Genomic DNA, 25,372 nt, shown 5'->3' with positions numbered 1-25,372 from the left:
TCACAACAAACAACTCAATGAAGTGAAGTTAGCTATAAAATTATTTTGTGATATAACATTTATTTAAATCGTGTTTTAATATTAATAAACTAATAAATTTCATTAATTAGAGTCTATTTTGTTGATGAATTAAATTAATCTTTTATATAAAGACATCTAGGAGTGGTTATTAAAATTAAAGTTCCGCTGTTAAATTGGTTGCCTGCTCTACGTCAATAAATGTATTTAATAAAAATTTAAAAAATATTCTTTGGTATTCGAGGTGGATGAGGTAGATTCGAAGAGGTAGAGGAAGGTCATTATTTTTCATTAACGCCTTGACACTGTGGACACTATGAATGCCTTAAAGTGTAAAGGAAAAAAATAAATACAAAGAAATTTTTTCTGACCTAATCCAATTCAAGAAATAAATCATGTTAATCTAAAATCTTGATAAATTACATTTTATTTTTATTTAACAACTATTTAATAATCCTTTTACATAAACATTTGGCTCCTTTAATCGACTTCTTCAGTTGGTATAACTTAAGCAGAATCTGAACCTCTCTCAAACCCATTATATGCTAATAAAGGAAATGTTAATATCAACTCAACATGCGTCTTCAATTCAAAAAAGGATTATAAATATGAGAATAAAGTTATTTATTACATTGAAAGAACTATGTAATATTCGATGTGATGTTGAGGTTGAAAAAATAGGAAATTGCAAACCACTTATGCTATACACAGAGCTGTTAAGGTCTTGAGCCGCTCGTATTTTCACAAGAATGCGAGCAAGTTTTCCATCTTTCTCTATCCATAAGATTATTTTCTTCGTCGTCTCAAGAAGTCCAGGGCAGGGTTTGAGATATACTCGAAAAAATTAAAACTCGACTTAAAAAAAAACATATTTTATAAGAATCGATTCAAAAATAATCATAATTTTTGATCCCACATCGTTTATTACACCAAAAAAATAATTTTTAATCAACAAATAACGATTAGTTAAGAAAATCTTTGAGTTAGTCCCAACTTGAAACGCTGAGAGTGTATATAAAATGCATTTGCGAGAGTGGTCGTTGCTTTGGTTCGGTTCCTCGGGTTCTTTGGTTCTTTGGTCCGAGTCGGAGATGGAAAAAAATAGAAACCGGTATAAGCTACGTTGCCAGGTGTATATCTCGAGAGAAATGAACTAACTCTGTCTTTCCAAGTCAGATTTAAAAAGAAATGATCTTAATCTCACTCTATGATTTGATTAGAAATCATAAAAATGATCTTTTTGAGCCAATATTGCAATAAGTAGATAATTTTCCCCGAGATTCAATTAGTAAATTTGTAAATAGAAATAAACGTTTTACTTGGTATTGTGTAAGAAATGTTTAAAAATAGCTTCGGCGGGTTCGTGTAATAATAATTAAATCCCGGTTGCGTGAAATGAAAAGGCAAATTGTCGAGAGACCGTGCAATTAAATTTAACCTTTTCCTATTCGATGCGTAATATAGAAAACAATACAATGGACAAGTTATAAGTTACTACTAAAGCTTTTTTTAATGTCCAATTTTTGGATTACAACTTTCTTGCAACTTTGTTATTCATGAAAATGAAGAATTGAGGTTAACCATAACTAGAAACACAAACAGAATCATTTAAATCCTGAAACTCTGAACAAATCAAAGATTCTGCTACCAGTTGAAGTTGAATGAATTAAAAACATTTTCTCCATAACGGTTACGAATTAAGAAATGAAACTTTTTGAGGTAATAAAGAAACGTTTGAGGTTAGATTATACCAAACTATAAGCTTCCAGAGTGACCACTTTATTTTATATGAAATGTTAAAAATCGACCTTTTAATTTGACGTTTATTGAAAGTGAGGTTAAAGAAAAAAATTATTTTCTCCAAGACGGTTAAAATTGAAGGGATGAAACTTTTTGAGGTAATAAAGGAACCTTTGAGGTTTAATTCTACCAAATTATAAGCTTCCAGGGTGGCAACTTTATTTTATATAAAATTTTAAAAATCGTTCTTTAATTTGACGTTTGTTGAAAATGAGATTGAGGAAAAAAATTGTTTTCTCCAAAACGGTTAATGTTCAAAAAATGAAACTTGTTGAGGTTATAAAGGAACCTTTGAGGTTAGGTTGCACCAAATTATAAGCTTCTAGAATAACTACTTTGTTTTATATAAAATGTTAAAAATCGTCTTTTAATTCGACGTTTATTGAAAGTGAGGTTAAAGAAAAAAATTATTTTCTCCAAGACGGTTAAAATTCAAGGGATGAAACTCATTGAGGATGTAAAGGAACCTTTGAAGTTTAATTATACCAAATTATAAGCTTCCAGGGTGGCAACCTTATTTTATATAAAATTTTAAAAATCGTTCATTTAATTTGACGTTTGTTAAAAATGGGATTGAGAAAAAAAATTGTTTTCTCTAAAACGGTTAAAGTTCAAGAAATGAAACTTGTTGAGGTTATAAAGGAACGTTTGAGGTTAGGTTGTACCAAATTAAAAGCTTCTAGAATAACTACTTTATTTTATATAAAATGTTAAAAATCGTCTTTTAATTTGACGTTTATTGAAAGTGAGGTTAAAGAAAAAAATTATTTTCTCCAAGACGGTTAAAATTCAAGGGATGAAACTCGTTGAGGATGTAAAGGAACCTTTGAAGTTTAATTCTACCAAATTATAAGCTTCCAGGGTGGCAACTTTATTTTATATAAAATTTTAAAAATCGTCCTTTAATTTGACGTTTGTTGAAAATGAGATTGAGGAAAAAAATTGTTTTCTCCAAAACGGTTAAAGTTCAAGAAATGAAACTTGTTGAGGTTATAAAGGAACGTTTGAGGTTAGGTTATACCAAATTTTAAGCTTCTAGAATAACTACTTTGTTTTATATAAAATGTTAAAAATCGACTTTTAATTTGACGTTTATTGAAAGTGAGGTTAAAGAAAAAAATTATTTTCTCCAAGACGGTTAAAATTCAAGGTATGAAACTCATTGAGGATGTAAAGGAACCTTTGAAGTGTAATTCTACCAAATTATAAGCTTCCAGGGTGGCAACCTTATTTTATATAAAATTTTAAAAATCGTCCTTTAATTTGACGTTTGTTGAAAATGAGATTGAGGAAAGAAATTGTTTTCTCCAAAACGGTTAAAGTTCAAGAAATGAAACTTGTTGAGGTTATAAAGGAACGTTTGAGGTTAGGTTGTACCAAATTATAAGCTTCTAGAATAACTACTTTGTTTTATATAAAATGATAAAAATCGTCTTTTAATTTGACGTTTATTGAAAGTGAGGATAAAGAAAAAAATTATTTTCTCCAAGACGATTAAAATTCAAGGGATGAAACTCGTTGAGGATGCAAAGGAACCTTTGAAGTTTAATTCTACCAAATTATAAACTTCCAGGTTGGCAACTTTATTTTATATAAAATTTTAAAAATCGTTTATTTAATTTGACGTTTGTTGAAAATGAGATTGGGGAAAAAAGTTGTTTTCTCCAAAACGGTTAAAGTTCAAGAAATGAAACTTGTTGAGGTTATAAAGGAACGTTTGAGGTTAGGTTGTACCAAATTATAAGCTTCTAGAATAACTACTTTGTTTTATATAAAATGTTAAAAATCGTCTTTTAAGTTGACGTTTATTGAAAGTGAGGTTAAAGATAAAAATTATTTTCTCCAAGACGGTTAAAATTCAAGGGATGAAACTCGTTGAGGATGTAAAGGAACCTTTAAAGTTTAATTCTACCAAATTATAAGCTTCCAGGGTGGCAACTTTATTTTATATAAAATTTTAAAAATCGTCCTTTAATTTGACGTTTGTTGAAAATGAGATTGAGGAAAAAAATTGTTTTCTCCAAAACGGTTAATGTTCAAAAAATGAAACTTGTTGAGGTTATAAAGGAACGTTTGAGGTTAGCTTGTACCAAATTATAAGCTTCTAGAATGATTACTTTATTTTATATAAAATGTTAAAAATCGTCTTTTAATTTAACGATTATTGAAAGTGAGGTTAAAGAAAAAATTATTTTCTCCAAGACGATTAAAATTTAAGGAATGAAACTCGTTGAGGATGTAAAGGAACCTTTGAAGTTTAATTCTACCAAATTATAAGCTTCCAGGGTAGCAACCTTATTTTATATAAAATTTTAAAAATCATCCTTCAATTTGACGTTTGTTGAAAATGAGATTGAGGAAAAAAATTGTTTTCACCAAAACGGTTAAAGTTCAAGAAATGAAACTTGTTGAGGTTATAAAGGAACGTTTGAGGTTAGGTTGTACCAAAGTATAAGCTTCTAGAATGACTACTTTATTTTATATAAAATGTTAAAAATCGTCTTTTAATTTGACGTTTATTGAAAGTGAGATTAAAGAAAAAAATTATTTTCTCTAAGACGATTAAAATTCAAGGGATGAAACTCGTTGAGGATATAAAGGAACCTTTGAAGTTTAATTCTACCAAATTATAAGCTTCCAGGGTAGCAACCTTATTTTATATAAAATTTTAAAAATCATCCTTCAATTTGACGTTTGTTGAAAATGAGATTGAGGAAAAAAATTGTTTTCACCAAAACGGTTAAAGTTCAAGAAATGAAACTTGTTGAGGTTATAAAGGAACGTTTGAGGTTAGGTTGTACCAAAGTATAAGCTTCTAGAATGACTACTTTATTTTATATAAAATGTTAAAAATCGTCTTTTAATTTGACGTTTATTGAAAGTGAGATTAAAGAAAAAAATTATTTTCTCTAAGACGATTAAAATTCAAGGGATGAAACTCGTTGAGGATATAAAGGAACCTTTGAAGTTTAATTCTACCAAATTATAAGCTTCCAGGGTGGCAACTTTATTTTATATAAAATTTTAAAAATCGTCCTTTAATTTGATGTTTGTTGAAAATGAGATTGAGGAAAAAAATTGTTTTCTCTAAAACGATTAAAGTTCAAAAAATGAAACTTGTTGAGGTTATAAAGGAACGTTTGAGGTTAGGTTGTACCAAATTATACGCTTCCAGGGTGGCAACTTTATTTTATATAAAATTTTAAAAATCGTCCTTTAATTTGACGTTTGTTGAAAATGAGATTGAGGAAAAAAATTGTTTTCTCTAAAACGGTTAAAGTTCAAGAAATGAAACTTGTTGAGCTTATAAAGGAACGTTTGAGGTTAGGTTGTACCAAATTATAAGCTTCTAAAATCACTACTTTGTTTTATATAAAATGTTAAAAATCATCTTTTAATTTGACGTTTATTGAAAGTGAGATTAAAGAAAAAAATTATTTTCTCCAAGACGATTAAAATTCAAGGGATGAAACTCGTTGAGGATGTAAAGGAACCTTTGAGGTTTATTTCTACCAAATTATAAGCTTCCAGGGTGGCAACTTTATTTTATATAAAATTTTAAAAATCGTTCATTTAATTTGACGGTTGTTGAAAATGAGATTGAGGAAAAAAATTGTTTTCTCCAAAACGGTTAATGTTCAAAAAATGAAACTTGTTGAGGTTATAAAGGAACGTTTGAAGTTAGCTTGTACCAAATTATAAGCTTCTAGAATGATTACTTTATTTTATTTAAAATGTTAAAAATCGTCTTTTAATTTGACGTTTATTGAAAGTGAGGTTAAAGAAAAAAATTATTTTCTCCAAGACGGTTAAAATTCAAGGGATGAAACTCGTTGAGGATGTAAAGGAACCTTTGAAGTTTAATTCTACCAAATTATAAGCTTCCAGGGTGGCAACCTTATTTTATATAAAATTTTAAAAATCGTCCTTTAATTTGACGTTTGTTGAAAATGAGATTGAGGAAAAAAATTGTTTTCTCTAAAACGGTTAAAGTTCAAGAAATGAAACTTGTTGAGGTTATAAAGGAACGTTTGAGGTTAGGTTGTACCAAATTATAAGCTTCCAGGGTGGCAACTTTATTTTATATAAAATTTTAAAAATCGTCCTTTAATTTGACGTTTGTTGAAAATGAGATTGAGGAAAAAAATTGTTTTCTCTAAAACGGTTAAAGTTCAAGAAATGAAACTTGTTGAGGTTATAAAGGAACGTTTGAGGTTAGGTTGTACCAAATTATAAGCTTCTAAAATCACTACTTTGTTTTATATAAAATGTTAAAAATCATCTTTTCATTTGACGTTTATTGAAAGTGAGATTAAAGAAAAAAATTATTTTCTCCAAGACGATTAAAATTCAAGGGATGAAACTCGTTGAGGATGTAAAGGAACCTTTGAGGTTTAATTCTACCAAATTATAAGCTTCCAGGGTGGCAACCTTATTTTATATAAAATTTTAAAAATCGTCCTTTAATTTGACGTTTGTTGAAAATGAGATTGAGGAAAAAAATTGTTTTCTCCAAAACGGTTAAAGTTCAAAAAATGAAACTTGTTGAGGTTATAAAGGAACGTTTGAGGTTAGGTTGTACCAAATTATAAGCTTCTAGAATAACTACTTTGTTTTATATAAAGTGTTAAAAATCGTCTTTTAATTTGACGATTATTGAAAGTGAAGTTAAAGAAAAAAATTATTTTCTCCAAGACGATTAAAATTCAAGGGATGAAACTTTTTGAGGTTATAAAGGAACATTTGAGGTTAGGTTGTACCAAATTATAAACTTCCAGGGTGACCACTTTATTTTATATGAGATGTTAAAGCTCGTCCTTTTAATTTGACGTTTGATGAAGGTGAGGTTAAAGAAAAAAATTGTTTTCTCCAAATCGGTTAAAATAGAAAGAATGAAACTTGTTGAGGTTGTAAAAGAACGTTTGAACTTTAATTTTACCAAATTAGAAGCTTCTAGGACCATCACTCCATTTTATATGAAATGTTAAAAATCGTCCTTTTTAATTCGTTGAAAATGGGGACATAGACAAGTAAGTGGTCGACTCAAATCAAATATTTATGTAGCTCTGATAGAGCAATAGACTAGAATGTCCTACACTTCAAGCACCTTTCACAATGAATCATATTATTTTTGTTAGTACATTTCCGAAATAATAGTTCTAATATGAGAAAAAGATTAATTAACAAATCTTCGAAGTTAATTTTATTATTATTTGTAATCGTTAGGGACGATAACGACTAAAAAGACGGCTTATTTTTAATAATTTTAATAAAATCGCAATTTTTAATTTTTTTATTTTTAAATTAAAAAATTTCCCGCCAACGTCAACATTAAGCATGATGGCCGACTTCCAAATCCACCAACTTCAAATAAATAAAATTTAGTTTAATAAACACAATTTTTAAAGCAATTCTATTATAATTTATAATAATTAATGGTTCCAATTTATTTTATTAACGTTAATTAAAAATGTAATTAATAAATTCAATTTTAAATAAGTTTTATTTCAATTTTTTTAATTTTTTAGCATTTAAGGTTATGTCGTAGTTGTCACAAATGTCAAACGGTTTGTTTATGTTTAAATTGTTGGTGTTAATTTCTTAAAATTTAAAGTTTTATTAGTGATTAATGCTGTTTTAAGCGGTAAGTTAGTTTGATGCAATGATTTCTTATCAAAAAATAAAAGTAATTCCTTCCTCTTCTACATAGTACATATTCTTTTTATAAAAGTTATAACCAGTTCTGGAGCAATGCCGCTTCGGGTCCACCACAATTATCCTCCGTATTGATAGCGACCCATAAATATATCGACCGCAGGTGTTCGTTCAAAAACCGAAGCAGCAGCACCACCAGACGTTCTCTTTCCCTCCCAAAGCATCCCAGGAAAGCGTTCTTCTCGTTCTTTGACCATGCAGCGAAGAACGAGCGACGCCTCTAGCCTAATGAATCTCAATTTTTATCATCGTTCTTCATCTAACGCGCCCCGAAGAACTTTCATTATTTATTATTTATTACAGAAAATCTTTAAGATATATATCTTTTCTATCAGAAATTACAACTTTATTTTTACCCTTTTTACTTGGAAGGTGAGTTAAAGAATTAAATTGATTCTTTTAGGATTGAAAATTTTTAATATTTATAAAAAACAATTTTACAAAAACTTATTTAACACGTTTTAAACTTATACAGGTGTCTCTATGAAAGAGAGAGTTTTTATAAATTAATTTACAATGATAATGATGATGATGATTAACTTAATTGCTAGATTAATTATAATAATTAAAAAAAAGGATATATTATTTAATAAAAAAGAATGTAACAATTGTAAAATTAAAAATTAATTTTTAAAATACGTATACTTTTTTGTTACTACATCTAAAATAAGATCGGAAAATACTTTTTATTTACAATATTACAACTTTTTTGTTATTTACAACTTTATAATCACACTTAATTTTATTTTGTTTATAATAAATTAACGAGATTTTTTTTAAATCAGTACTTATTTTCATTTTTTTTTAATCGTATGTACATAATACTTTTATTATCTTAAAATCGGTATCAAAAAAATGATTTTTTTTAATATAATTAACCTTTCAATACACGCGCGTGGACCATCAATCCGCACAATTTAACTTTTTAATTTAGTACTAGCGCCATCTTTTATTGGATAGCTATTTCAAATCATAATATGACAGCCAATCATTGGCAAGATAAAAAGTGACATTTGACAAGATAGAACGTGTTTCCAGTGCAACCAACTTAATTGTCAACGTGAAATGTAAAAGATTTAGTAAAGATCTATATTATACCAAAGATAAGTTATATTATATTATATGCTTTTTGAAAATATTATTTTAGGGTACTTTAATACAGCAAATATTGCATCAAATCTGCAATGTCAAAGTATACAGAGTGTTAATTAATTATCGTACCTGACGTCAGCATTGCAAGTATGCAACTAATATCACAGTACTGTTATTGCAATACGCGATTTACGTATGATGCGTTTTGCACTGTGATGTTGGTTGCATATTTGCAATGATGACGTCGGGTATGATAATTATTTAACACTCTGTACTTGTTCAAGTATTTACAAGGCCGAGTATTGGCGGGAAATCCATAACTGTTTTGGATGAGAAGAAATGCCTATCCCCAGCCTGGAACAATATGGGAATAAACTTGAAGAAGGGAAACCACACCACGATGTCGCTGAGCTAATCAGCCACACAGTGTACTTAATGATTCATAGTCTAGACACAAAAGATAACTGTACAAAGTATATGAATTACAAGTAAGTTCATGGAATATCAAGATAGTGACTGGGAAAGAGGAAATGAGACATGGAGGCCAGAGAACAATATGGGAAGAGATTTTGTTGGGGAGAGGGAAATCTTTAGAAAATGGACACGATAAGAGCACACTGTTAAGAGAGAGAGAGGAAGAAGAAGATGCATTATGGGTTATCCTTGCAGCAAGTTTTGTTATTAGCTTATGAGTATGTAAAATATTTGGGATGCAGAATAATGACAAAAATATAAATGTGCCTGAAAACATTGGGCAGCAAGATTTTGAAACAGGAATTAGGAGCTAAGCTTAAGAAAGCTTGAAAATACAAATGCAGCAAAAACCTTTACATTTAATAAAACCACAGTGACTGAGTTTTTGTCTAAATTTACTTTGTTCTCGCAAACATATTTAAAAGCAGAACAATATACCGCAACATCAAAATCTGAATATATAAGATTATAATAAGACATCACCGCAACATCAAAATCAGAATATATAAGACTATAATAAGACCTACCTAACAGAATATGTAAGTATATTCGAGAGGAAGACTCTGAGGAGAATCACAAGCAGCTTTTCAAAGCCGTTCAATACACTTGAAATTAGTAGATTTTGCGGAGCTGGAAAGAATTCAATAGAATCATGAATTATATCTCAACCTCAATGAAACAGAGGTTATATAAGAGTTAATAGGCTTAGAATGTTAATGAATAAGATTCATGAAGTCGATGTGGACACAAGAAAAGTGCTGGGATGCAGGAATTGGACGAGAGAGGCGAAAGATATTGAGGTGTGGAGGCTGAAGATGAAGGAAGCTAGGGTTCGGTCTAACTGCAGCACCATAGGATGAGGAGGCTAAGTTTTTTGACGAAACAGGTCCCACTAACGCCTAAAGTTTTGGCTAAAAAGACGTAGAGTCTCAAGTAGGACAAATTATTTCAGATGAACGTGGAGAATTAGAAACATTTTCTGGGATAGTAGCAGCAACAGTTGTGTAAAATTTTTAAATGGCTCACCCTATCTATCTTTCTTTACCACCACACACGTTACAAAAATTGCAGCCACTAAATGTCAGCATTTTTGGCCTAACGATTGGTATACACGATACATATAACCTTTCAAAATATACCTTCTTGGACTCTTTTACACCCAAAAATATCACAAGCAGCTTTTCAAAGCCATTCAAGCCATTACGATGATTTTGTACATATATAAATTGTTAGTGACAGATGTAATAGTTAGTGACTGTAATAGAGACGAGACACAAGGAGATCCTTTAGACAATCAATTTGATATTATTGCATCCACGAATATTAGTCCACTTCTCAACGTTTCATCACTTCCAAATGGTGGTATGTCAGGCTTTCAGACTAATAATGACATAATGGCTTTAACAGCAGTACGACCACATCTTAGAAAGGCTGGACGAAAAAAAATCGTCTACAAATGTTACACAAATAATAAGAAAAGAAACGACAGGTTAAATTGATGCAACAGAAAGCAAAGGAATTGAAATGAGCAAAGAATTTATTGGGACTTACAGAAGCTCGTTTGAACCTAATGTCAGATTCTGATTGCAGTGAAAATGAATTGAAATTAAGTGATAACGACGATGATGAAGTATCTAATGCAGGAGGTTAACATTCCTAATCCTAAAAATATAAATATTGGGATTTCCTTCTTACCAAATTTGAAAAGAAGAAATCTATGGGTCATTATGTAGCCAAAATTAACAATTTGACAATCAAGTGTCATATGTCATCTCGATTCTAGAGATGTTGTTTTAGACTTGTCTAAATCAAATTTTTCAAAATGCACAACTCGAAGATCATCTATGTATACTCTTTCAGTTGATCTTAGTGCATACTATAGCCATTAAAACCAGCAATAATCAGCCGCACAATGATAGATACAACTGCGTAAAGTATATAGATTACGAATAAGTACATGGAATATCAAGATAATGACTGGGAAAGAGATGGAGATTGTGGAGGAAATGAGACATGAAGGCCAGAACGTAAGGCAGGCGACCCATAAGGAGACCGAGAACAACATGGGAAGAGATTTTGCTCGGGAGAGAAAATGGATGCGATAAGGGCAGACTGTTAAGAGAGAGGAGAAGAAGAAGATACATTATGGGTTATCCTTGAAGCAACTTTTGTCATTAGCTTATGAGTATGTAAAATATTTGGGATGCAATTTTTGTCTAAACTTACGTTGTTCTCGTAAACATATTTAAAAGCAGAACAATACACCGCAACGTCAAAATCAGAATATAAAAGACTATAATAACACCTATCTAACAGAACATGTAAGTATATTCGAGAGGAAGACTCTGAGGGGAATTCTGGGATTAGTGCAGGAAAATAACGAATGGAGAATTCAATAGAATCATGAATTATACCTCAACCTCAATGAAACAGAGGTTACATAAGAGTTCAGAGGATTAGAATGTTAATGAATAAGATTCATGAATAGGAGCACGAAGAAGATGGGAGGAGATAGTCGATGTGGACGCAAGAAAAGTGCTGGGATGCAGGAATTGGAAGAGAGAAGCGATATTGAGGTGTGGACTCTGAAGATGAAGGAGGCTAGGGTTCGACTGCTAATTGCAGAACCATAGGGTGAGGAGGCTGAGTTTTTTGATAAAACAGGTATTCACACGGTTCCGCTAACGCCTAAAGTTTTGGTTAAAAAGATGCAGAGATAAGTAGGACAAATTATTTCAGCTGAACGTGGAGAATTAGAAACATTTTGTGAGATAGTAATAGCAACAGATGGAGGTCTGCATTTTTGACCCCTTTATAGACAAACTGAAAATAACCTTTAATTATTGGCATATTAGAAATATTGGCAAGACTTTATCTATATATAACATTGGTGAACTTTCAAAATCTACCATCTTGGAATCTTTTACACCCAAAAATATCACAAGCAGCTTTTCAAAGCCATTCAATAGACATTCATGTAGGGACGATGATTTTGCACCTATACAAATTGTTAGTGACAGTTATTAAGAAGAATTTAAAGAAAATGAAACCGATGAGAAACAGAAAACAGTTTTTGTAGAGCAGGAAAGAAGTCAACATGATGTTATGAAAGTTATTGATGAAAGCTTTAGTAGAAACAGGACACAAGCAGACCCTTTAGACAATCAATTTGATATTTCTGCATCAACGAATATTATTTCCCCTCTCAATGATTCATCATTTCCAAATGCTGTTGTGTCAGACTAATAATGACATAATGTCTAAAACAGCAGTACGACCACATTCGAGAAAGACTGAACGAAAGGACTTATTAAAGGATTGTTGAAATGTTACACAAAGAATAGGAAAGAAAACGACATGTTAAATTGATGCAGCAGAAAGCAAAGGAATTGAAAATGGCAAAGAATTTATTGGGACTTACAGAATAGCTTAATGTTGAAGCTATGGTTCATTATATAGCCAAAATTAACAATTTGACTGACATCAAGTGTCAAATCTCAGAAAAATCGAGATTTAGAAGACAAAGCAACCGTTGATTCTAGAGTTGTTGTTTTACACTTGTCTAAATAAAATTTTTCAAAAAGCACAGCTCAAAGATCATCTATGTATACTTACTCTTTCAGTTGATCTTAGTGCATACAATGACCATTAAAACCAGATAGAAGCGTTCCTCGATATAAGATACAATAAAATGTGCGACTGATTACGATCTCTTCTAGTTCATAAATTTTTCGCCCTGTATTAAAGTACCCTAAGTGATGTATCAAAGTGCAATTAGTTTTTTCCTTTTACATTTTAATATTTATACAGCGTGTCCCACGTAAGCGGCAAAGTACATAAATGATATTAAAAAGACACTATAAAGAGAAAATATTTTTATACATACAGGATGTTCCATAACGACGTACCCAAATAAACATGGAATGATATAGTTTTTATTGCACGTTTTGATTCTACACACCAAAATATGTTGACTTTGATAAGACATGTTGATGCCTTTTAGCTTTTGAGTTATTTTAATTAAAAACGTTTTTCAGCAATTAACACTATGTCCTTTAAATTTGAATTTCTTAGCGACTAATCGAGCTGGAAAGTTAAAATTCGTGACAGTTACTGTTTGGATATCTTTAAATAGAGTGCCATTGGCTACTTCATGTTCAAAAATGTAACTACTGTTTTACCATATTCATTTGCACCCCATATTTGATAAGCGCATCAGATAGAGAATTTAATTCTCTATACATCTTCAATACATGTCCCTATACCTATCTGTTGCAGTTGTTGAGATATATCAAAGTCATGCAAAGAATGGCAAGAATGGTAGGCCAAGAAATATATATGCGTTTGACAGCTTTCAAATGATGCAGCCATAATTATTCGTAATTACACAAGTAGTAAGCGTTGACTTGATCCAAATTAAAAAAAAACGAATTAACCAAATTTTCAAATGTCATATTTTTATTAATAATAATCTAATTGCGTTTAAGTGTAAGGTTGGTTGAGAATTATTTATCATTTTCTTTTTTAAATCATTATTAGTGCTTAATCACGTATTTTTATGGTCTTATTTCATGGCCTACTAATGAAAAGATTAATCTGCCATTTTTTGTATGATTTTGATTAATTCTACAATATCTCAGAAACTACAACTGATAGGTATAGGGACATGTATTGAAGATTTGTAGGGAATTAAATTCTCTATCTGATATACTAGTCAAATATGGCTTGCATTTGAATATGGTAAAACAGTAGTCACATTTTGGAACATCTGTATAAGATATACCGATGTAGCCATTTTGTAGTCATTCCATTTAAAATATGTTTATTTCGGTACGTCGTTATGAAACATCTTGTATGTATAAAAATATGGTATATTTAATACAACTTTTGTTTAAGGAAGAACTGTGTATCTCGGCTTCTTAACACGATTTATGTATTTTGCCGCTTACGTGGGACACCTGTATATTTTGCTACACACTCAGTTAAAAATAAATTAAAAACATTTATGTTTTATCACATATTTGATTTATAATTTATCAATCTGCCTCACTTCGCCCTAATATTTGTCGTGCGTTTTATGTGGATATAACGAATAAAATATTTTTGTCATTGCCAAAATTGAAATGTGTGTATTACTCGTGTTACAAACCATATTTTATATATTTTAGAAGCAAAAAAATTTCAAAAATTAAAATTGCAAATTTAATGTTACTCTTTGCAGCTGTGTAATTTTTTTTTGCTTCTGCCAAATTTGAATTGTATGTAATCATCGTGTTCCTTAGGTCATTTTTAACATCTTAGGAACAAAACGAAATAAAAAAATTGTGTTGTATAATAATTAAAACTAGAACTAACACTAGAATCATTCGGATTTAGCTGTCTTGAAAGACGTGCGGCTAAATCCGAATGTTTCTAGTTCTAGGTCTTGTGTTTCTCGTTCTATATTTATTGTTAGTTCTAAGTTTAGCAAATCTTAGAAGTTATGATGCAAATGTTGATAATTTGCAGACTGATAGTTCGCCGCGTATGACTGTATTAAGCGCGTGTACTGGAAGGTTAAAGCTATCTCCCCATTATATCAGCTATTGTAAACCCAGATTTCTTTGGAGGCGGATTATGATTGCTATTATTATTATTATTATTACTCCCATGATTTTGTTGTAAATTTTGTACATTTTGATTTCGATGTTGCAAAGATTCCTCTTTCTTCATCGATAAATCGGCAACAATGTTTTGATTTAAACCGCTTAAATTTAAATTATTAACCGTTGTTAATAACCCGGAAGAATTCGGAATTAGCAAATCGGGCGGTTTTAAAATAGAATTTAAATTCTGCGATTGCAAAATTGATTGTTGGTGGTTCATTTGATGATGCATCGTGTTGATGATGAGGTTTAACGGCGGGGAATGTCTTCCCGATAAGTTTAAACTCAAAGGAGTTCGTCTTCCTAACGTTGAAATGTTCGAAGAAGAACTTGGTCTCTCACCATCGTAAGATCGTTTTCGGTAAACCCCCAAATATTGCGGCTCAAGCACCCCGCTTGTTATTGTTGATGTTATTGTTGATGGTTTTGGGCTGGCTAATAAATCACGTCTAATTTGTAATTGGGGGTGATGATGGTGATGGATCATTTCTTTAATTTCAACTTTTTTCTCTAATTTTTCAATTTTTTCTGGGATAACATCTAATTCTTCTTGGCCCGGGTCTATCTCTGAATCTAATTCTTCATCGTCATCGTCTTCCAATAAAATTTCCCGCCTCCCACCAAACTCCGGATTTGGCCTCATTGTATAGCTCGAACTTGCTTCGTGACATCTCGTTATTTCAGGAATTGGTGAGTGCCCTCGTTGATGATGTCTTTCCCCATCTAACGATGGACTTCGCGCTCGAGGTGATTCGGGAGGATCTTCCCCTGGGATATAACCACTTCCATCTTCCGGTGGGACATCTCCAACGGCATGGGTTAAAGCGTGCCTTCTCAAATCGCAATTTCGGCGAAAAACTTTCCCGCAAGAATTACATTCGTAAGGTTTATGGTCGGTGTGGGTTAATAAATGGGTTTTTAAGTTAGAACGTTGGTTAAAAGAGCGACTACAAACCGGGCATTTATGAGGTGATTCTTCCATGTGGAGGATTTTGTGTACTGCCAAAGTACGAGATTGGCAGAAACCTTTCCCGCATTCTGTGCATTTAAACGGCTTTTCTTTGCTGTGGATGTATCTGGAAATAAAAGAAATAAAATTTTTATATAATTCTACATACAACAGAAGTCGAAAGATATAAATCTGTTTTATGTGGGAGGTTTATTTATTAGCCGCCGAAAAAAAGGGCACAACCTGTTCCTCTACCGAAGATGGACCCTTTTTTCTTTCGACCCAAAAAAATCTCTACCTGTTATACACACACATCACTAAAATTCTCTCAAAAGAAAACGAATTTTTTTATTCATTTCAAACATTCTCATTTATTATTCAAAGCAAAAACCGGTAGGAAATTATCCGGAAGTTAATTTCCTGTCTCAGTAGCTTGTCAAGATAAACGACTAACATGAAGAAGCCACGCGCGCATGAAATAAACGAAACTCGACCATCTACAATAAAATTTTCTCCATAGAATGTGAGTAGAAGAGAAACTCAATCTTGCGGAGCTAATTGCGTCTCTTCTTTTCTTTATTTTTTAGTTCCTTTATGTTTTTTTTTATTTATCGTTGCGGTTGGTATTGAACAAGCCACAATGGCACTCGGAGTATAATTAAAGGAGGCCGTGGAATTGAATGGTTTCCCTCTCTCTTTTTGTCCATCTCTTTCTTTCCTCCTCTTTTTCTATCTCTTTGAGAAGAAGCGAACCGAAAAATCGTACGAAATTGAACTTGCGTAATGATTTCCAAAACTAATTCAAGCTTGAGTTTGACAATTTTCAAATTTGACACATAAAATGTTAATGGATTCTAATAGATAAGGTTTATCTATCATTTAAAATGTCAAATAACCATATTTGACATTAAAAGTTTCATTTTGAACAGTATTTTCAAATTTGGCAGATGAAATGTCAATTATTTCTAGAAAGTGACATTTATCTGTCATTTAAAATGTCAAATCATGAGAAAATTGTGAATTAGATCTTTAACAAATTATTAAAACGCTACATTTGATATTGAAAGCTTCACTTTGAACAAAATCTCCAAATTTGACAGATGAAATGTCAATTAATTCTAGAAAATTGTTTTTATCTGTCGTTTAAAATGTCAAACAACAAGAAAATTGTGAACTAGATCCTTGATAACTTATTAAACTGTCACTTTTGGCATTAAAAGCTTCGAATTGAACAAAATATTCAATTTTGACAGATGAAGTGTCAATTAATTCAATAACATGACTTTTATCTGTCATTTGAAATGTCAAACGACAAGAAAATTGTGAATTAGAGCTTTAACAAATTATTAAAACGCTACATTTGACATTGAAAGCTTCACTTTGAACAAAATCTTCAAATTTGACAGATGAAATGTCAATTAATTCTAGAAAATAGTTTACATCTGTCATTTAAAATGTCAAACAACAAGAAAATTGTGAACTAGATCCTTGATAAACTATTAAACTGTCAAATTTAGCATTAAAAGCTTCGCATTGAACGAAATATTCAATTTTGACAGATGAAGTGTCAATTAATTCTGAAACATGACATTTATATGCCATTTGAAATGTCAAACGATAAGAAAATTGTGAATTAGATCGTTAACAAATTATTAAAACGCTACATTTGACATTGAAAGCTTCACTTTGAACAAAATCTTCAAATTTGAAACATAAAATGTCAATTAATTCTAGAAAATAGTTTACATCTGTCATTTGAAATGTCAAATAACAAAAAAATTGTGAGCTAGATCCTTGATAACTTATTAAACTGTCACTTTTGGCATTAAAAGCTTCGAATTGAACAAAATATTCAATTTTGACAGATGAAGTGTCAATTAATTCTGAAACATGACATTTATCTGTCATTTGAAATGTCAAACGACAAGAAAATTGTGAATTAGAGCTTTAACAAATTATTAAAACGCTACATTTGACATTGAAAGCTTCACTTTGAACAAAATCTTCAAATTTGACAGATGAAATGTCAATTAATTCTAGAAAATTGTTTTTATCTGTCGTTTAAAATGTCAAACAAGAAGAAAATTGGGAACTAGATCCTTGATAAATCATTAAAGTGTCACTTTTGGCATTAAAAGCTTCGCATTGAACGAAATATTCAATTTTCACAGATAAAATGTCAATTAATTCTGAAACATGACATTTATCTGCCATTTGAAATGTCAAACGACAAGAAAATTATGAATTAGATCTTTAACAAATTATTAAAACGCTACATTTGACATTGAAAGCTTCACTTTGAACAAAATCTTCAAATTTGAAACATAAAATGTCAATTAATTCTAGAAAATAGTTTACATCTGTCATTTGAAATGTCAAACAACAAGAAAATTGTGAACTAGATCCTTGATAACTTATTAAATTGTCACTTTTGGTATTAAAAGCTTCGAATTGAACAAAATATTCAATTTTGACATATGAAGTGTCAATTAATTCAGAAACATGACTTTTATCTGTCATTTGAAATGTCAAACGACAAGAAAAGTGTGAATTAGAGCTTTAACAAATTATTAAAACGCTACATTTGACATTGAAAGCTTCACTTTGAACAAAATCTTCAAATTTGACAGATGAAATGTCAATTAATTCTAGAAAATTGTTTTTATCTGTCGTTTAAAATGTCAAACAAGAAGAAAATTGGGAACTAGATCCTTGATAAATCATTAAAGTGTCACTTTTGGCATTAAAAGCTTCGCATTGAACGAAATATTCAATTTTCACAGATAAAATGTCAATTAATTCTGAAACATGACATTTATCTGCCATTTGAAATGTCAAACGACAAGAAAATTATGAATTAGATCTTTAACAAATTATTAAAACGCTACATTTGACATTGAAAGCTTCACTTTGAACAAAATCTTCAAATTTGAAACATAAAATGTCAATTAATTCTAGAAAATAGTTTACATCTGTCATTTAAAATGTCAAACAACAAGAAAATTGTGAACTAGATCCTTGATAACTTATTAAACTGTCACTTTTGGCATTAAAAGCTTCGAATTGAACAAAATATTCAATTTTGACAGATGAAGTGTCAATTAATTCAGAAACATGACTTTTATCTGTCATTTGAAATGTCAAACGACAAGAAAATTGTGAATTAGAGCTTTAACAAATTATTAAAGCGCTACATTTGACATTGAAAGCTTCACTTTGAACAAAATCTTCAAATTTGACAGATGAAAATTCAATTCATTCTAGAAAATGACATTTAGCTGTCATTTGAATGTCAAACAGCAAGAAGATATGCAAATAAAATCTTTGAAACATTTTTAAACTGTAATTTTTGACATTAAAAGTTTTGCATTGAATAAAATCTTCAAGTCTGACAGATGAAATGTTAATTAATGGTAGAAAATGACGTTAATCTGTCAATCAAAATGTCAAATTAAAAAAAAATTGTAAATTACATCTTTGATAAGTTGTTAGTGGGTTACTTAACAACGGAAAGCTTCGCATCGAATAAATTTTTCAAATTTGACAGATGAAATGTGAATAAATGATAGAAAATGACATTCATCTGTCAATCAAAATGTCAAACAATAAGACGCTTGGGAATTAAATCTTGATAAGTTGTTAATGGGTCACATTTGACTTAGAAATCTTCGTATCGAATAAAATCGTAAAATTTGACCAATGAAATGTAAATAAATGATAGAAAATGACGTTCACCTGTCAATTAAAATGTCAAACATAAAGGAAGTTTGAAATTTGATCCTTGAAATATCAATAAACTGTCAGTTATGATATTAAAAATATGGGCAATATTGTACTATAGCATATAAACTGTCTAAAAGTAGACTATCAATCCAGTTCAATTCTCTGCGTAGTTGATTTGACAGCAGAACCCAATTCATTCAGTTGTATAAAATTAATCATCAAAACTTAGCATAATTCTAGACCTATTCTTTTAACTTAGGGATTAATCAGTGTAGTCCCAAATTTTTTCTTTCTCTCTATATTTTGTTATGATGGTGGATCATGCCTTGTTAAAGTTGACTTTGACCAATCCAACTCCTGAGTTTTTCTTGCAAGTTAAAGTGTTTCCAGTGTGATTGTTGCACATCTGATTGTTGCATATTTATTCTGGCAGCAATTTTTGAAACGTATATCAAAAGCGCAACTACAAATAGACCACAAAAGGTTTATCTGTATTTCAAGAGTTTCTTTTTTCTGTTAAAAAGGCAAATTTAAGACAGCCTAATATCTTGGAAGCATTTCGTCATTAACAATTTACTTTTGTACGATAACTTTTGCTTGTTTGAAAATATTTCAAAACTTTTTCTGTATTACGCAAGCATTAAAGCAGCTCTAGCAAGTCTATAATGATTTGCTTCTGCCATGATATTAATCTTCTGCACATGATGTTCTCTTTTACAAATGACCATAACTTTACATCATCTTTGAATTATTTCTGTAAATATTATCTTTTTTTTTTAATTCTGAAAATTCGTTACAGAACCTGTTCAATAAAAAGTGGCGATTATAAATGCACCTCAATTACAACCAGTTATTGGTGATAAAGGAACTTGAACAACTTGAAAATGAAGAGCCACTTGAAAAACCAATTCAAATTTAAAAATTTTCTCATAAAACATCTCTTGTAAACCGCTAGAAACTTATTTCTTCTTCCTCTACTACTACTACAACTGCTACTTCGCCTCTTGGCGTTTCTAACCTTCCTCTTTCTTTCTTCTTCTTATTGCTTCGGCGTTCTAGAGGCCCTGGAAGGTTATTTCCCTCGTTCGCCGTCTCACTCCATCTCTTCGTCCTCATCTCGAGGAACGATTTCGAACTCGAACTCCTCTTCTTATCCTTCGCCCAGCGTTTCTAGAAGAGTTCGACGACGACGTCGTCTCAAACCGCGTCGTTTCCTTCTTCTTCTTCTCCTCTCCATCTTACGGTAAGCCCATTCTATTTCGATCTCTTTCTTGTTTCGACGATGCGGAAAACAGGTTTTCGAACGGACTTTAGATTGAGAGTTGGACAAGGAGGAGCAGGAGGAAGGAGGAGAGGCGCCTTCTGGCACGACCGCGCGTTTTACTGGAGCAAAATGAGTGTTGTGATGTGATGGTGGAGAAAGAGAGAGAATGGGAGCGGTCTTTCTAGAAATCTTTCGTTTTGGAGCGAGATTTTCGAAATCTTTAAAATCGATTAATTATTAATGTCAAATTTGAAGCTAACTTCATGTCGAGCTGTCATTTTAATGATTAAACGTCAAATTTTTATTTGTTAATTTGTTTTAGATGAAATTGAAAATAAATAATGAGAAATGAAGGGAAGGTTATGAAATGACTTATTTGGGGCGAGATTTTCGAAATGTTTAAAATGGATTAATTGTTAATGTCAAATTTGAATCTAACTTCATGTTGAACTGTCATTTGTGTGATGTAAACGTCAAATTTTTGTTTGTTAATTTATTGTTTGTTTGTTTATTTTAGATGAAATTGGTAATAAAAAATGAGAAATGAAGAGGAGTGAGATGAAAAGTCGAATTTACATGCGAGGCATGCCGCGGATGGGGTCCGCGTCTTGTAATTACAAGACCCTTCTCGGTGGTGTGCAATTTCGAACGTGCTCCGGGGCCCTCCATCTCTACCTAACTATAATTACAATGAAAAAAATCGAAGGAAGATTAAACCCAAATTGCAGCCCAATCGGAAGAAAAAAATGTGAGACGTGGTTCTTTGTTTGGAATTTTTTGGTTATGAAATAATAGAAAACGATTTAATATGAAACCAGAGCGAAATCGATCAATCATCATCGACTGAGGCAAAATGCAATTGTGCTGTTCAACGACTCACGACACAACACCGCGATTTTAATTGGAAAGTACACGCAACGGTACGCGGCCCCCCCGCGGGGCTCTTATTCTTACGCCAACTATTGCGTATACGAAAAAGCCGTGTTATTGCAACAATTTACTCCTTAGAAAGTCACCTAACCTTTGACACTTTGACTTATTCTCCACATTTGAACGATTTTCCGCGTTTTAAACATTACATCACCTTTAAAAAAGTCACATTTTAACCGTTTTTGAGGTTAAAAAACTGATTCTTTTTTGATATCCATGTTCATTAATTCCTCTCCTCTTATGGAATGCGTTCTACAACGAGTTGAAAAGGAGAGAGGTCCAAAGAAAGATCAAAAAGTCGAGATTATAAATTGCTCCGGTTTAATACCAGGTGGAATGCGGACCGTGAACGCGTATCCAAGAGCGACCACATCAGCAAAGAAGAGAAACGGGGCCCCGACACATACACACACACACGCACGCGCGGAATCGACTCGTGTAAGATCTTTTTATGCGGCTACTACACCACAAGTAAGGGATCAACAACCATTTTATCCTTATTAACGTTTTTAACGATTAAAACATACATAACCTAAAAATTATTAAAATTGAATTTGACGTTTCAAACATACCAACCTCGCATAACCAAAAATTAATTAATTTATTTTAATTTAGAATTCTTATTTCTTGTTAATAATAATTAATTATTAAATTAAGATTAATTTAATAACTAAATTAATTAAATTATAAAATTTCTTATAAAAATAATTTGATTTAATTTAGGTACCAACCCAAAAAGAAATTAAAACAAAAATCACTAATTAAATGTCATTAAATCGTTAAACGTCAAAAATCTTACCTATGATCTCTTAAATGATCTTGCCTTCTAAAAGCTTTTCCGCAAATATCACAACTATACGGACGTTCATCGGTGTGAGTTCTTTCGTGTATTAATAAATTATAACTTTTCGTAAATTGTCTATTACAAAATTTACAAATAAATTGTTTTTTAGGTCTGGACGCTCTCCCTGTGGCCCTTAATAATCTCCGGTCTAAATGGGCGTGCATTTGAGGTGGTCCCCCGGGAAACAACCCCGCCGCACCAGCTGGAAATCCAAACCCAGCGGCAGGATTACCAGCAGGATTATTGGCTAAAAATCCCGGATATCCTTGCGGCGTACCAGCACCACTTTCTAATAATCCAGGGGGCGGCGCTGCGGGTCTATGGGGCATCATCAAGGCGTGAGCGGCTGCAACACAAGCGACTTCTTCCCTTAATTGTAATTCTTTGCGTTTATCGGCCATCATGGCCATTATTTCGAAATTTGATGTTGATTTTCGATAGGTTGAGGAGGACGTTGAAGGGGTTTCGATCGATGGAGGTGGCTTTTGAGGTGGATCGCGGGATTCCCCGCTGCCGGATCGGATTAAATCGGTTGTACTTAAAAGCGGATGCATCTCCGATTGGTAAATTAACGGATGGACGTTTCTCGTTGGCACAACAGGTACGAAAGCCGATGATTCTCGATGATGGCTCATTTTTCTTTCTTCGTATAAAAACCTGAAACAAAAAAAATTTATAAAGGTGGTTCAGAAATTAACATTTTAAGGTAGCGAAACGGATATGTAAATTTAATGTATGCGCAAAGTGACAAACGGCGTATCGTTTACTACTGCTATTGTCTATGGTTCTAACTGGGCCCCCAACGTATAAATTATAAACCGGAACGGGGAGAACCCCCCGCGTTGTTTCATCTTTAAAAAAAACAACAAATAAGTATCTAATTTAAATTTTAAATCCTCAAACTCACTTTAATTAAATTCGTAACGTTTAAATAACAAAATTTAAACCAAAATATTTAACACCAAACACGACCTATCTAACAATAAGTTAATTAATAAAAAATAACTTGATTGCTTTTAATCCGATTTTTAGTAGTGCTTGAGAATTTCGATTTGAAATCTAAATTTGTGTTAAAATTTTTGGAAGCGGCTTACTTCAAAAGAACAAAGATAAAACAATGACAAACACACGCACGCCGTTGACGAACAAAGATCAAAAGGTGCCGACTAAAAATACTTATTATTTTTTTTTTAACGAGTAGAAAACAAATAGAACGACATCGACGAAAGTAGCACCAGTTGTAACTTGTAAAGAATCGTTTTAAAACGATTTGATGCTTAGATTTATTCAGTTATGCCGTTTCGTAATGATTAATAATAATTAATGTTGATTAATTCAACCTCCCGTTTTTTTATTGTTGTATGTTTTTAGAAAAAATCCCGATTACATCATCGTTCAATGCTAATCAAACAAATAAAGAAATACGTTGATATATAAAAAGCCGAGGCAGTACAATTTTGATCACTTAAAACTCCCCAAGTATCTTTGGAATGGGTTGAAATATCTTAGTTTTCTAAAAATTTTTTGTTAGAGTACGTAAATTACTTCAGTTCTTAAGTATTGTTATTACTCATTATACAAAAATAAAGATGGCGCTGCAATCAAAAGAAACTTTCCCTTCATCAAAAACTGAGCAACTTTCAAAACTTAGTAGATTCGAAGATATTTAACATGAAAGAAGAGAAGAATGGTTACAAGGTGGTTACAACATTATTTTCTAACATAAATAACAAAATAAAAAACAGGATTACATTAAGTTTCCAAATAAATTTTTCACCATAATAATAATTAGAACGACAAAATAAAACTTATCTTGTCTTTTTAGAATGCTATTGAGAAAGTTGTTTCTTTATAATTCAACAACTTCTTACAAAAGTACAATATCTGAACACATTTCATAGATACTTGGTATGTGAGTTTTAAGTGAAACAGCCTGTATATATACAAGATGAATTATTGATAACTAATAGTAGAAATCTGTCAAATTATTACTCAACGTAGCATGAAATCTGGATTTTCTTCAGTACAATTCTTCAGCATTTCTCAAATTATTGGTTATCTGTAAAAAGTACTTTTTTCTAAAAACGCAGCATCAACACTACATCTTTCCATCATAGTATGGCAACATTGCATTTTCGATGGATGATCATCAATTTTAAATTCTTGTACTCTCGATAAATGGATGGATACAATTGCTGTTCATGTAGAACATGGCAAGACGTACCTTTGGATATTCTGAAATGTCTAAACTGTTGCTATCAACAGTACTATAATCTATCACAAAATCCAAAATGTTTTCTTCTAGTTGGGGTGTACGAACTGACCTTAGATTCCCGTTATTTACGTATCTCTGTCTTAAATTTCCTGTCTCACGTAAATGTTTTTCGATATTTAGAAATGTTTTTTTATCAGGTTGTCTTTACTTACAATTTTTTTCCATAGGCACCTACGATTAATGAAAATATTCCAAAATCGAGGTTGTATCTTTTTTTTATATCTGCAAAATTGTAATGCCTCGCCCGCAAGCGACCTCGGCATTGAAATATATTTATTCATTTGGAGATTGTATTGCCTCGGCCGCAAGCGACCTCGGCATTAAGATATATTATCATTATGCCAGAGAAATACATATCATATTTGGCAGTAATACCAAATATTAACGTATCATGACAAGATTAATTTCCATTGGATCAGTGTTACCTTCAAAATTATAATGCCTCGCCCGCAAACGACCTTGGCATTGAAATATATTTATCCGTTTGGAGATTGTACTGCCTCGGCCGCAAGCGACCTCGGCATTAAGATATATTATCGTTATGTCAGAGACATACATATCATGTTTGGCAATAATACCAAATATTAACGTATCATGACAAGATTAATTTCCATTGGATCAGTATTACCTTCAAAATTATAAT

At 31.4% G+C, this 25,372-nt stretch overlaps 2 protein-coding genes across 3 annotated transcripts in view; one reads left to right on the top strand and one right to left on the bottom strand.

Annotated features, from left to right (window-relative positions):
• The first annotated feature begins 7,376 nt into the window (after nt 1–7,376).
• The window catches only part of LOC111413967 (apyrase-like), an 84,529-nt gene continuing 66,533 nt past the window's right edge, over nt 7,377–25,372 (top strand). Inside the window, exons 1-4 of one of the 2 annotated variants that reach the window (XR_002706232.2) lie at nt 7,377–7,462; nt 21,198–22,081; nt 22,564–22,830; nt 22,896–23,474. The gene's annotated coding sequence lies outside the window, so the exon portion shown is untranslated. Of the gene's footprint in view, nt 7,463–21,197; nt 22,082–22,397; nt 22,484–22,563; nt 22,831–22,895; nt 23,475–25,372 lie in introns of those variants that run through there. The other variant, XR_011640393.1, reaches the window with a different exon arrangement.
• On the bottom strand, nt 9,085–23,089 carry LOC111413963 (protein bowel-like). The gene is made up of 2 exons (XM_023045111.2): nt 22,410–23,089; nt 9,085–15,820 (listed from the first exon to the last, which is right to left on the bottom strand). The coding sequence occupies exons 1-2, from the start codon at nt 23,087–23,089 to the stop codon at nt 14,662–14,664; spliced, it is 1,839 nt and encodes a 612-aa protein (XP_022900879.1). The 3' UTR covers nt 9,085–14,661.

This window comes from Onthophagus taurus, chromosome 5 (genome assembly GCF_036711975.1).
Source record: "Onthophagus taurus isolate NC chromosome 5, IU_Otau_3.0, whole genome shotgun sequence".
Lineage (NCBI taxonomy): Eukaryota > Metazoa > Arthropoda > Insecta > Coleoptera > Scarabaeidae > Onthophagus > Onthophagus taurus.
This window is presented reverse-complemented; position numbering and strand designations above follow the sequence as displayed.

Coding starts and splice junctions, on each gene's coding strand:
- LOC111413963 (XM_023045111.2), bottom strand. CDS start 23,089: ATGAGCCATCATCGAGAATCATCGGCTTTCGTACCTGTTGTGCCAACG. Junction 15,821..22,409: donor GATCATTTAAGAGATCATAG/GTAAGATTTTTG, acceptor TTTTATTTCCAG/ATACATCCACAGCAAAGAAA.